Genomic DNA, 10,488 nt, shown 5'->3' with positions numbered 1-10,488 from the left:
CAGTACAGCTGGGTCCACTGCCCAGGCACCACCTCAGGCACCCATCTCATCGGGCCACAGCTGGTGGTCAGGGCACACCTGCTTGGCACAGCCTCAGGGTTTCCAACCCAGGCAGCAGAGCCATTAGATGGGGGAACAGCCCAGGGTTTCCCTGTCTCGCTGCCAAGCTCTTGAGTGGCAAGCTCTGGGACCGAGGTATCCGGAGGGCCACACCCAACTGCCTGGTGAGGGCCTGGAAAAACGGGGAGCCCCCATCAGGCCGACCTCTGCCCCTTGGGGGCAGAGAGGGAGGCCCTCAGTGAGGGCTGGGCCAGGCCACCCACCTTATCCAAGCAGCCCCAGAGCCCAGCCCAGGTGAGCACCCCAGCACCAGTCTGCACAGGGGCCTGTGCACATGGCCTCTTGAGACCTCTGCAGCCTTGCCTTGGAGTCTCTGCTGCCCCTCAGGTCGGCCTGATTCTCAACCCTCTTCCACACCTTGGCCTCTGGCCTGGCCCAAGTTGAATCCACTTGTGTGCAGACCTCAGGCACAGGGGGCCTGGGAGCATAGATGCTCCACCTTGCAGAGCAAGACATCTGACCACAGAGCCCTGTGAGACAGGGAGGGTCACCCCAGCCCCAGCTCCTCTCCAGGTGCTGGGGCCCCCTTCCCACAGCATGGCCCCGGGGGGCCCTGAGGGAGGCCACGTGGGAGGGCCACCCCCTCCTGCCAGCCCTGTGCCCTGGAGGCTGAGGGAGCTCACTGTGCACAGCACTTTATTGACACATTCAGACCCTTGGGCGGGATCTGCAGGGTTTCCAGAACATGGGCACCTCCTGTGGGCCTGAGCTGCGCCGGGCCTGCCATCCCCTGGCCAGGAGGAAGGCCCTTGGGGGCCGAGAGGCCTCGTGGGGGCCAGAAGGCAGCTTCTACCAGCCAGGCCCCCTCCACTGTGCCCAGGTGGGGATGGGCTCCAGTTCAGTCGCCGGCGGCAAGGCGAAGCAGTTCAACACCCGTGAGGGCACCAGCCTGGAGGGGCTCAGGCCCCGGCTGTCGGGGCCTCGTAGTTGAGCACGTAGTAGTCGTGGACGTACATGAGGACGGCCACCGGCTGCCCGATGATGAGTGATAGCCACACGGCCGCGTTGCCATAGTTCCCACGGAAGAAGCGGCCCACTATCCAGGCCAGCGGGATCTGGGGACACGGGACGGGAGTGAGCCTCCATGCCCACAGGGCGGGTTTGTGGGTGGGGGTCCGGGGCTGCTCACCTGTGCCATCATGCCAGTGAAGGCCCAGAGGCGGAACATGCGCAGGGGGATGCTCACCAGGTACTAAGGGGAAAGAGGCGTCAGCTGAGCCCCTGCCCCCACCTCAAGGGGCAGGGCATGCCCTCAGTGCACTGACCTCGTGGAAGAAGGCAGAGGCCAAGAACACCCCTGTCCTGGCTGCCCACTTGCTGCTGCCCCGCCGGAGCATGGGCTTGTAGAAGTGTCTGTGGGGAAGGTGGCAGTGGTTAGGGCACCCAGCCACACACCCCCACCCACATGCCCCCACCCCTACCCCCAGGTGCACACCCACCTGAGGCACCACTTGTGAACAGGAATGTTCCAATTCTGCCAGAAGTAGGTGATGGACTCCGAGTTCCTGCGGGGGCGGGGTGGGGTGGGGTGGAGTGGAGTGGGTAGGGGCTTAGGCCCCAGCCCCAGTGGGGGCCCCACCACCCCCATCTGCGCCCCCGCCCCAGCGGGGCCACCCACCACCAGTCCCGGTAGAACTCGCGGTCTCCAAACTGCATGAGCTCGGCCACGGCGTTCAGGCAGGAGTGGAAGAGCCAGTAGAAGAAGATGAGCCAGATGAGGTGGTTGGGGACCTGTGAGGAACGGGTGCCAGGTGCCAGGACAGCCCCACCCGCTCCCACGCGCCCCCACCCAGCAGGCCACTCACCGCCAGTTTCAGGAGGCGCTCCACGATGCGGGAGTAGTCCATGTCCTGTGGACACAGGGCACAGCTGGCTCCCTCAGCCCTGCCCCCGGAACCCACCCTGCCAGGTCTGCCTGCTCACCTTGAAGGGCTTCATGGAGTTCTGGATGGCCGGGACCATCCACTGCAAAAAGCGCTGTGTCAGCTCCCCGACGGCCCCAGGCCCTGCCCCCACCCCCAGCCCCACCCCCCGCCTGGGCCGAGTACCTGCTGGATCAGCCCCACCTGGAGCTGGGTGAGGAACAGCTGCGGGAGGAAGCAAGCGGACAGTGAGCTGAGCCCCCGGTGCTGGCAAGCCCGCCCACCCTGGCCCGCCCACCCTGGCCCGCGAGGCCCCGCCTCACCATCTCCAGGAGTCGCCGCAGCAGGAAGCGCTTTCGGATGCGGGGGGAGCGGGGGAAGTTGAGCTCGTAGCACAGGGTAGGGGCGAAGAGGAAGTAGTAGAGATCTGGAAGGGAGGGCGGGGCTAGCAGAGCAGGCCGCCGGGCAGCCCCCCCAGCCCCCGGCAGGGTCCTCACCGCGGTAGGTCAGGTTGTCGGGGTAGCTCACGGTGCGCTGGGCAGCTCCCCCGTTGGCCTTCTTACCTGCCAAAGCTACGAGCAAGCGGCAGGGGGCGGGGCGGGGGTGAGCCGAGCCCCTGGCCGGTCCCGCGGCAGGTGGCAGCCCAGTGGCCCCAGCCCGAGGCAGCCCTCACCAGCCTTGGCCTTGGCCCCAGCCCTGCGCTCTCGGCACCAGAGATTGACGTCCCGGTAGGAGAACAGCTTGAGGAAGAGGATGGTGTAGACCATCAGGGCCAGCACGGAGCCCACTGTGGGAGAGGCAAGCTCAGGCCACGCCCCCGAGCTGCCGTGGCCAAGACAGCATGGGATGGGGCGGGGTGGGGGGGCGGCCCACCTGGAGTGATGGACTCGAGGAGGAAGGCCACCGCCGCTGGGAAGCAGAGAATGGTGGCCAGGTTGACCCCGTGCAGCAGCAGCCCCGCCTGCTCCGTCAGGGCTCCCTGGGGTGGGGGAGCAGAGCGCTCAGCCAGGGCCCCTCTCCCTGGTCAGAGGACCTCCCTGGGGAAGGGCCGCCAGGCCTGAGGTGCAGCCCTTCCCAGGAAGGCCATGCAGGACCCGACACCCTGAAGCACAGTGCAGGTGGTGGCCCACCCTAAGCCCGACTGGTAAGGAGCTTGAGGCAGGTCAGGGGCGGGCGTGAGGGCACTGCTTACCACAGCCAGGCGCTTCTCCACCTGGAATGCAGCCACGGCAAAGATATTGGCCACTGAGGACAGAAACAACCCAGGGCAGTTTCAGGCCCAGATCAGCCCTGTCCCGCCCACCGCCAGCCTGAGGCCTCCTGCGCACCCAGCTCACCAATGACCAGGCACAGGGCTGGCCAGCTGTAAGGGTCCTTCAAGAACAGAGACACCACCTGGATGGGGTCCACCAGGATGCCGTACCTGCAGACGCAGGTAGGTGAGGGTCTGCGTGGGTGAGGGGTGAGGTGGCAGGGGCTGGGGCGGGCTGGGGCCCACTCACTTGATGAGGTTCTCTAGAAATAACCGTGCGTTGCTTAAGATCTGCGATAGAGAGAGAGGGGCACAACGCTGTCAGCCACGGCCCCAGAACACCCACCCCAGCTCCTGCCAGCACTCGCAGCTCAGGACAGCAGCCTCCATCCTGCAGGCCCAGCCCTGCGGGACCTCACGCCAAGCTCCGAGACTCCCCACCCATGGCCTGGGCACCCACGCAGGGACAGGCAGCCCCTACCCATCTGGAGCCAACCACAACCTCAGGTGCCTGTGCTGCCGCGGCAGAAGAAACCCGCTGCCCAGCGGCTGTCCTCCATCCCACCGAGCAGGTCAGCGCCCGCGGCCACAGCGACAGCCCCAAGCCCCAGCGAAATCCAAGCCTGCCCAGAGCGCTGCCACCCGCTCAGGGCTTCACCCTGCCAGCTGGGCCCATCCTCACAGGCGGGGTGTGCCCACGCCTTCAGTGGGGTGGTGGGAAGAGCAGGCCAGTCCTGAGGGGCCAGGGAAGCTGGGCCTGGGTCTCCACCCCTACTCACACCCCCGCCCACCTCAGCCACTCCTGCAGCAGCAGCAAAGGACGGGTCCCCTGTCACAACGAGCTCTTGCCAGTGGCCTGGGGCCAGATGCCTGGCTGCCCTCTGCAGGGGCAGGGGCCGCCTCCTCCACCCTCAAGGCTCAGGTCCCATGGGGGTTTCAGAAGGCTCTGTGGAAAAGTGATGCTTCTCCAGGCGACATGGGTGAAGTCCCCTACCCGTAAGGCTTCCCGAGGTGACAGGCTCAGAGATGCGGGGGCCACCTGCCACACCGTCCCCCAGCTAAATGCCTAACCATCCAGCTTACCAGGACACACGTGGTCCTGCAATGTCTGCCCACTGGCAGTTGCCTGTCCTGAGAGCCCACCGCAGGCAAGAGCTGGAGCTGCTAAGAGGCCCACCCCATCTGGAAGCCCAGGCTGCAGAGAGGACGCAGCAGGCGGCCCCAGCTCCTGGGGGGGGTGGTGGGGCGCGGGGTGGAGCTTTGTGAGTGCACCAAAGGGCCAGGAGGCCAGGGGCTGCAGGAGAACAGACAGGCTGCTGAGGGCCTGCCCTGCACGACCGCCTCGCCACAGTCCTGGACCAACCATGGCCTCCAGAGACGCCTGGACTACTGGGTCTGGACTGGCGCATGGCCCCCACCACTCCCCAGGGGACCGTCCGAGACCACAAACGGAAGCGTGGGGGCCCCTGGTACACAGGCAGCCTCGGGAGCCACACCCAGGGCAGGCAGACACGTCAGCTGGAGGGGCGAAGGCCTCGGGCCACATCAGCCCTGAGCAGTGGGGCTGGGCCCAGACGGGCCTCACCCTGCCCCGCCCTGAAGGCTGCCCCTGGGGTCCCTGCACTCCAGCTGCTGCTGGACAGGTCTACTGGGGCCCGGCAGCAGTGGCCTCGGCCAGGTCAGAGCGAGGCGGACACAGGACTTCAGTCCTGCTCCCCCTAGGACTGAGGAAGGGGCCGGGGTCCCGCAGAGTGCAGCCTGGAGCTGGTTCGCAACCACCCAGGCACTCCACACCCACGAGGGCAACTTGGAACAGAAGAGGAAGTTCTGCATAGACTCCCAAGACCACTCACCTGTGCTGCCAGGGAGGGCCTGGGCCCACAGAGCAGCCATCCCCCACCCAGGGCCACCGGACCGTCACTGCCTACCCTCTCCCGCCCCGTGTCCACCACAGAGCGCCTGGGAGACTCCAGTGCTCCCCGGGGCGCAGCCTCCAGCTCAGAGGCTCCCAGGCTGCCCTCTGCAGGCGTCTCCTGGAATTCAGCAAGGATGGGGTGAGCATGCTCCCCGTGGGGCCCCGGGGTACAGCTGCTCCAGGGACCCCCACCGCCAGCCCAGAGCTCCACTCACCCCAGCTCCACGAGCACAGACACCCACCCCAGGAGCAGAGCCCATGGCCCCCCAGCCGTCGGGACCCCAGCTCCAAGGTGCCACTCTACATACCAGCATCACCACACACCAATTCAGGATGCCGCGGTAGTTGCTGAAGCCACTATCAGAACTGAACAGGGAGTCCTGCAGGCGGTGACACCTGGAGAGCGGAGACGGGCACTCGGAGCAGAGCATCTGGAGCAAGGCTGCCCCGCTGCCCACACACCCCCTCCCCAGGCAGGGTCACCAGGGGCCCGCCACTCCCACTGGGGGAAGTGGCATGGGGTGGGGGGGGCGCCACAGGTGCTGGCGAGGCAGGACGGAAGTGGGGAGGGGGCAGACCCCCTGCAGCAGCTGGTCCCTCCTGGCAGCCCGGGAGCCCAGGGGCCGCCATTCAAACCACCCATGCCCTCCGTTTGGCCCTTCCAGAGGGGAGGACCCAGCCTTCACGTGAGCCTGGGCGGAGGGCCACGCGAGCCCCTCTGGGGGCTCGGCACCTGGAGTCCACTGCAGAAGCCAGCAGGGGACTTTCAGAGCCCACCTCTGAGAGCCCCGCACCCAGTGCTGGGTCTGGGGGAGACGGAAGCCAACCCTCAGCTGGAGGCAGAGGTGGAGGGGTGCAGCTCAGTCCAGGCCCAGCCCCACTGGCGGATTCTAAGCGGCAGCCCCACCTCCCACCAACCAGCCTGCCACCAGGAGGCCATCCAGGATGTTGAGCAAGGCCTCCAGTTTTGTAAGAGGAGAGGCCCGGGCTTCCCTTTCCCTCATGTGGACACACGTCCCCAGGAGTGGGGCACCAGAGAACAGCCAGCCTCCGGGGGCGGCTGGGGTCAGCACTCAGATGGCTGCACCCAGGAGACGGACGGCTGGGGAAGATGTGCAGCATCCTCAGCCGGGCAGCTCTGAGAGTCTGGCCCTGCCTCCCCGCCACACCGGGCCCCCCCACCCCAGGCCCTGTTGCCCGGCCTGGCCTGCCACGCACCTCCTCCAGGTCTGTCCTGGGCTGCACATGCAGTGGGGCTCTGAGCCCCGAGGGTCTCTTCTTCGTGACTCTCTGCACCTGCCTTTTGGCAAGGCGAGCAGGGCTCCCAGGCCCAACTATCCCAAAAGGACAGTCTGTGGGGGTGTCCACTTGATGGACCTGCCCAGAACCCCCCAGATCCAGCCCATTCACTGTCCCTGGAATCGTCCCAAAGCCACCTCATGCTACAACCTGCCAGTCACCATCTGCATGTCCAGGTCTGGCACCACATACCCAGGGGACGGTTTCACAACAGTGTGACCCCTGCCACCTTGGGGTCACCATGAAGACCACACTGACCAGATGTGCAGCAGTCTCTAAGATGAAAGTAGGGGAGGGGAAAGGGGGGCATTTCCCAATCCTGACAACAAGTAATGTTATTAAAGTTTTTCCAGATCCCTGCTTGTCAAGTTCCTGAGGCCTGCCCCCAGCCACCATACAGACCCCTCAGGTCCCTCCAATTGGCCTTCTGACCATCCCACCCAGGCAGCGCCCTGCCCCCAGAGGTCAGAGGCCCTGAGCAGGAAGGAAGCCCACTGCCCACCAATCCCCACAGAGGTCCAGCCCCATGGCACAGTTCACTGCAGTGGACCAAAGGGCAGCAGGCATGGCCAGCGTGGAGGTGGGGCCTCACCCAGAGCTTCTCCATCACCCTCGCCCTGACTGAGGCGCTAGCTGAGCCTCTGTGCCCCCCAGAGGTCCCCACCTGCTCCCCAGTCCCACCCAGCCAGCGGGGCCATTCTAACTCATCACAGTCGGCACCTCATTTGACCTGCACATCAGCACTGGGAGGCGGGCACACGGGGAAACTGAGGCTCACCAAGCTTCCCAACTTGCCCAGAGACACAGCCCCAAGTGGGGATCACACGTGTGGGGCCATACGGTCCAGCTCCAGGGCCGAACAGAACAAGGAGGGACAGGGTGCCAGCTCGCCTCCCCACTGCCACCTCCTCAGCACTTCCTGCACCCAGCCTGTAGGCCCTGGGAGAGCCTCTGGACTAGAAAGCCGTGCCTGGAGGGCCCATGAGCCAATGGCTGGAGGACGCACCAGGCGTCCGGGCAGAGGGGAGTGTGGAGGACCTGGAAGGGACACGCTCAGAGGCGAGGCAACAGCAGTGGCCCTCCTTCCGGCACACAGCCGCACCTCGCTGCCGGAAGGAGTGAGCTCACACCCGGCGCCTGACCCCGCCTGCCCAGGCCTAGGTGAGCAGGAAGTGTCCGGAAGGGCCTGAGGAGGAAGAGAGAGGAACAAGCAGGGAGGCGGGGAGGCAGAGGCGATACCAAGAGTAGCCAGACCAAGGCCCGGCCCCTGCCCCAGGAGGCCCCCTGCCCTGTGGCATGTGGCCTGGGGAACAGGCACACACAGCTGCGTGTCCTGGAGATCAGGAGGGGCTCTGGTGGCCCATCCCCACCACCAAATGCTCCTCTTCCCAAGGGCCCAGACCTCAAGGGTGGACCATCAAGAGGACAGGAGTGGCTTCTGGCCATCTGGCCCGTGTAGAGCAGGCAAGTGACGGCCCATCCAGGGTGACAGCTTGGCCCAAAGCTGGTACCCGCCCCCACCTCATACAAAGTGACCCCAAATTCAGCTCCCCAGGAGTGGGCAGAGGGGCCTCTGGGCCTCCTGGCCTTTGCAGCCGCCCCCTCAGGACCACCCGGGGCCGGTAGGAAGCAAGCGCCACGCGCAGAGCCACCCTCCCCATGGTGTCATCCTGAACTCTGTGCCCGACCTTTGCTCTCACTCTTCAGGGCTGAGGCTATCTTATCTCTCAGGTGAACTGTGTGCTCCCCAAGGGCAGGGACAGTGCCTGCACCCCAGCTGCCCTTGTCCCTCCCCTCCCCACAGCACCCAGTGAAGAAAATAGCAAATCCTTGCTGACTGACTGACCTGTTGCCCACTTCCTCCTTCATAACCTTTAGCTCTGGAGCTGATCCCAAAGCCAAAGCCCCTGAGAGCCCTTGACCAAGATGAGGGTCAGAGCTTGGGGGAGGGGTGTGGAGGATGGCAAAGGAGGCGCCTGGAGGCAGCCAGCAGGACTTAGCCGATGCCCACATGGATCAGATCCTCCCCTTCAGCCACAGCTTGCTCCCCCAACTCCTTCCCATCAATCCTTCAGCTAAGCAGGGCGCCCACCTGTGGGTGTGCGCACTTCCAACTCCTTCCCTGTACCCCAACCAGGGGTGAGGGTCCCATTACAGGGCCCACTTTGACCCTAGAGCAGGCATTTGTGCTGGTAATAAGCAGGACCCCAGGCCAGTCAATCACCAGGTGACGGATGAGGGACCTTTGTGAAGACCATTCTCTAGAGGGTCTGCAAGGGATGAGAAATCCCCTCGCACTGCCCCTTCCCCTGTTCTCCACCGGTCCACCCTCCTCCTCCGGGAGCTTTATCAACCCACAAGGCATTCCCTCATAGCCCTCAGGAGAGACCCCCGTATCTCCTTCCAGGCAGAGGACACTGTGCGTGGTGGGCTCACCCTGCGAAAGCCTCAGAACGCACCTAAGGAAGGCAGAGGGAGGGCGTCTAGAAGCTGAGCCACTGCCCTCCCCTCGGCCCCGTACCTGGGTGTCTCGGGCAGGAGACCCTCCGCCCCCAACCTCCGGCTAAGTTTCCCCGCGAAGGCCCGAGGGGCACAGCTGTGCACGCAAAGTCCCGGCGCCAGACTCTCGGACTCGAGCCCAAGCTGCCGCCGACAGGCCTGGGGCAACAGGTTGGATCGCAGGGGCCCCGTATCAGGGGTCAAAGGTTAGGGGTCACGCGCACCGCTACCTCAGGTCCCAGTGGCCGCTGCCCACGTCTACGTCTCCGTCCTTGTCTGTGTCCCGAACCGGCGCGTCCCCTCCGGCGCCCACATCCCGCACCTCCTCTTCCGCTGCCGCGGGCCCACTGCCGCCCTGGATCGAAGGCCGCGACCCCGTCCTCCGGCGCCGGGAGCCGCCCGCGCCGCCGCGGTCGCCCATGGCCTCAGCCCGCACCCCGCCGCGGCCAAGTCGTAGCCCGCCGGGGTGGCAGCACCCGAGGCCTGTGGCCCCGCCTCCGGACCCTTGGCCAACTGCCGCCACCGCCTCTACTACGCCACTGCCGTGGTCCGCGCCGCCAATCAGCGCGTGCAAACCCGTGCCAGCCGGCTCCTCCCGAAGTCCTGGGAAGCGTAGCTCCCGGAGCCGCTAACTGGCCCGCGGCCGCGGCTCGCATGCCTTTGTAGTCCGCTGGCTCGCGGTGCACCCTGGGAGTTGTGGTCGCCGCGGGAGCGCGGGGCACCCTGGAAGTTGTAGTCTCCTGGCAAATACAACCCCAGACTGACGAGAAACACGCGGGGCTTCCTGGCAGCTGCAAGCCTCTCCTGACCGCTGCCTGCCCCTTGTCCCCCTCTATAAACACAGGATTTCGTCATTTCTCAGCTCAGGCGCGGAGTGTGGGGTTGCAGTTATTTATGAAACGCCTAGTGCGTTTACGTCAGGCTGACACCCAACGCGTCTACCGAACGTGCACCCCGCGGCGCGGTCGTGCTCTGTGAACCCAATAATTACCACCGTAGACACCCGCTTTTCCTCCGCTCAGGCTGTTCAAACACGCGCCAGGTCAGAGGATGGAGGGGGAGAAAGGCCGCAGTCCTCGCATCCCGGGACTTGTGCCATGCCCACCTGTTCCCAGGGTGGCCACCTCTCCCCTGCCCAGGCCCCCACAGTAGACACGCCAGCCCGCCTTTCCACCCGCCCCGCTTCTGCCTTCATCCGCAGACTTGCAGAACTTCCCGCCTTTCCTACTTGGGCCAGTTTTGCCAGGGCGATAGGATTCTGAGGTGTTGATTCGCAGGAACCCAGAGGTTTCTGTTTCATTGCACAGTCGGCAGTCATCCAGTCGCTGAATGAAGCAACCACTACACCAAAACAACTGCACAGTGCGCGGCAAGGCCGATCTTACTTGGTTTCACAAGCATTTGGCAAAGAGCATGGAGTGTGAGCATCCTGGATCTCCAGATGCGAGGGTTCACCGGGAGTTTAGGCCTGGTTTACACAAGAAACACCCCTAGCCACAAAACCCACTCCGTTCACTCCCATGGGGTAAGTAAAGCTGGGA

The 10,488-nt window shown here is 65.4% G+C and overlaps 1 protein-coding gene across 2 annotated transcripts; it reads right to left on the bottom strand.

Moving 5' to 3' along the window:
* Positions 1-739: 739 nt before the first annotated feature.
* On the bottom strand, positions 740-9,593 carry DGAT1 (diacylglycerol O-acyltransferase 1). Of its 2 annotated transcripts, none has more exons than XM_043879737.1 (17): positions 9,178-9,593; positions 5,458-5,545; positions 3,485-3,525; positions 3,320-3,405; positions 3,175-3,227; positions 2,856-2,961; positions 2,656-2,769; positions 2,546-2,554; positions 2,306-2,409; positions 2,169-2,207; positions 2,044-2,085; positions 1,926-1,970; positions 1,739-1,851; positions 1,560-1,625; positions 1,386-1,473; positions 1,250-1,312; positions 740-1,175 (listed from the first exon to the last, which is right to left on the bottom strand). In XM_043879737.1, exons 1-17 carry the CDS (start codon positions 9,366-9,368, stop codon positions 1,020-1,022), a joined length of 1,404 nt encoding a protein of 467 aa, XP_043735672.1. In that variant the 5' UTR covers positions 9,369-9,593; the 3' UTR covers positions 740-1,019. The 2 variants fall into 2 exon arrangements, with proteins under 2 accessions (XP_043735672.1, XP_043735671.1); XM_043879736.1 differs by having other exon boundaries at positions 2,480-2,554; positions 9,178-9,591.
* Positions 9,594-10,488: the final 895 nt, after the last annotated feature.

Source organism: Cervus elaphus, chromosome 21, assembly GCF_910594005.1.
Source record: "Cervus elaphus chromosome 21, mCerEla1.1, whole genome shotgun sequence".
Lineage (NCBI taxonomy): Eukaryota > Metazoa > Chordata > Mammalia > Artiodactyla > Cervidae > Cervus > Cervus elaphus.
The sequence above is the reverse complement of the archived record's forward strand: the minus strand, read 5'-3'. Positions and strand labels throughout refer to the sequence as shown.

Bases quoted from the DNA above. Each gene is read 5' to 3' on its own strand.
- DGAT1 (XM_043879736.1), bottom strand. From the start codon at position 9,368: ATGGGCGACCGCGGCGGCGCGGGCGGCTCCCGGCGCCGGAGGACGGGG. The intron at 2,962-3,174 runs GTAAGCAGTGCC...CCCCCACCCCAG, and splicing joins TGGAGAAGCGCCTGGCTGTG to GGAGCCCTGACGGAGCAGGC. The intron at 2,208-2,305 runs GTGAGGCGGGGC...TTCCTCCCGCAG, and splicing joins TGCGGCGACTCCTGGAGATG to CTGTTCCTCACCCAGCTCCA.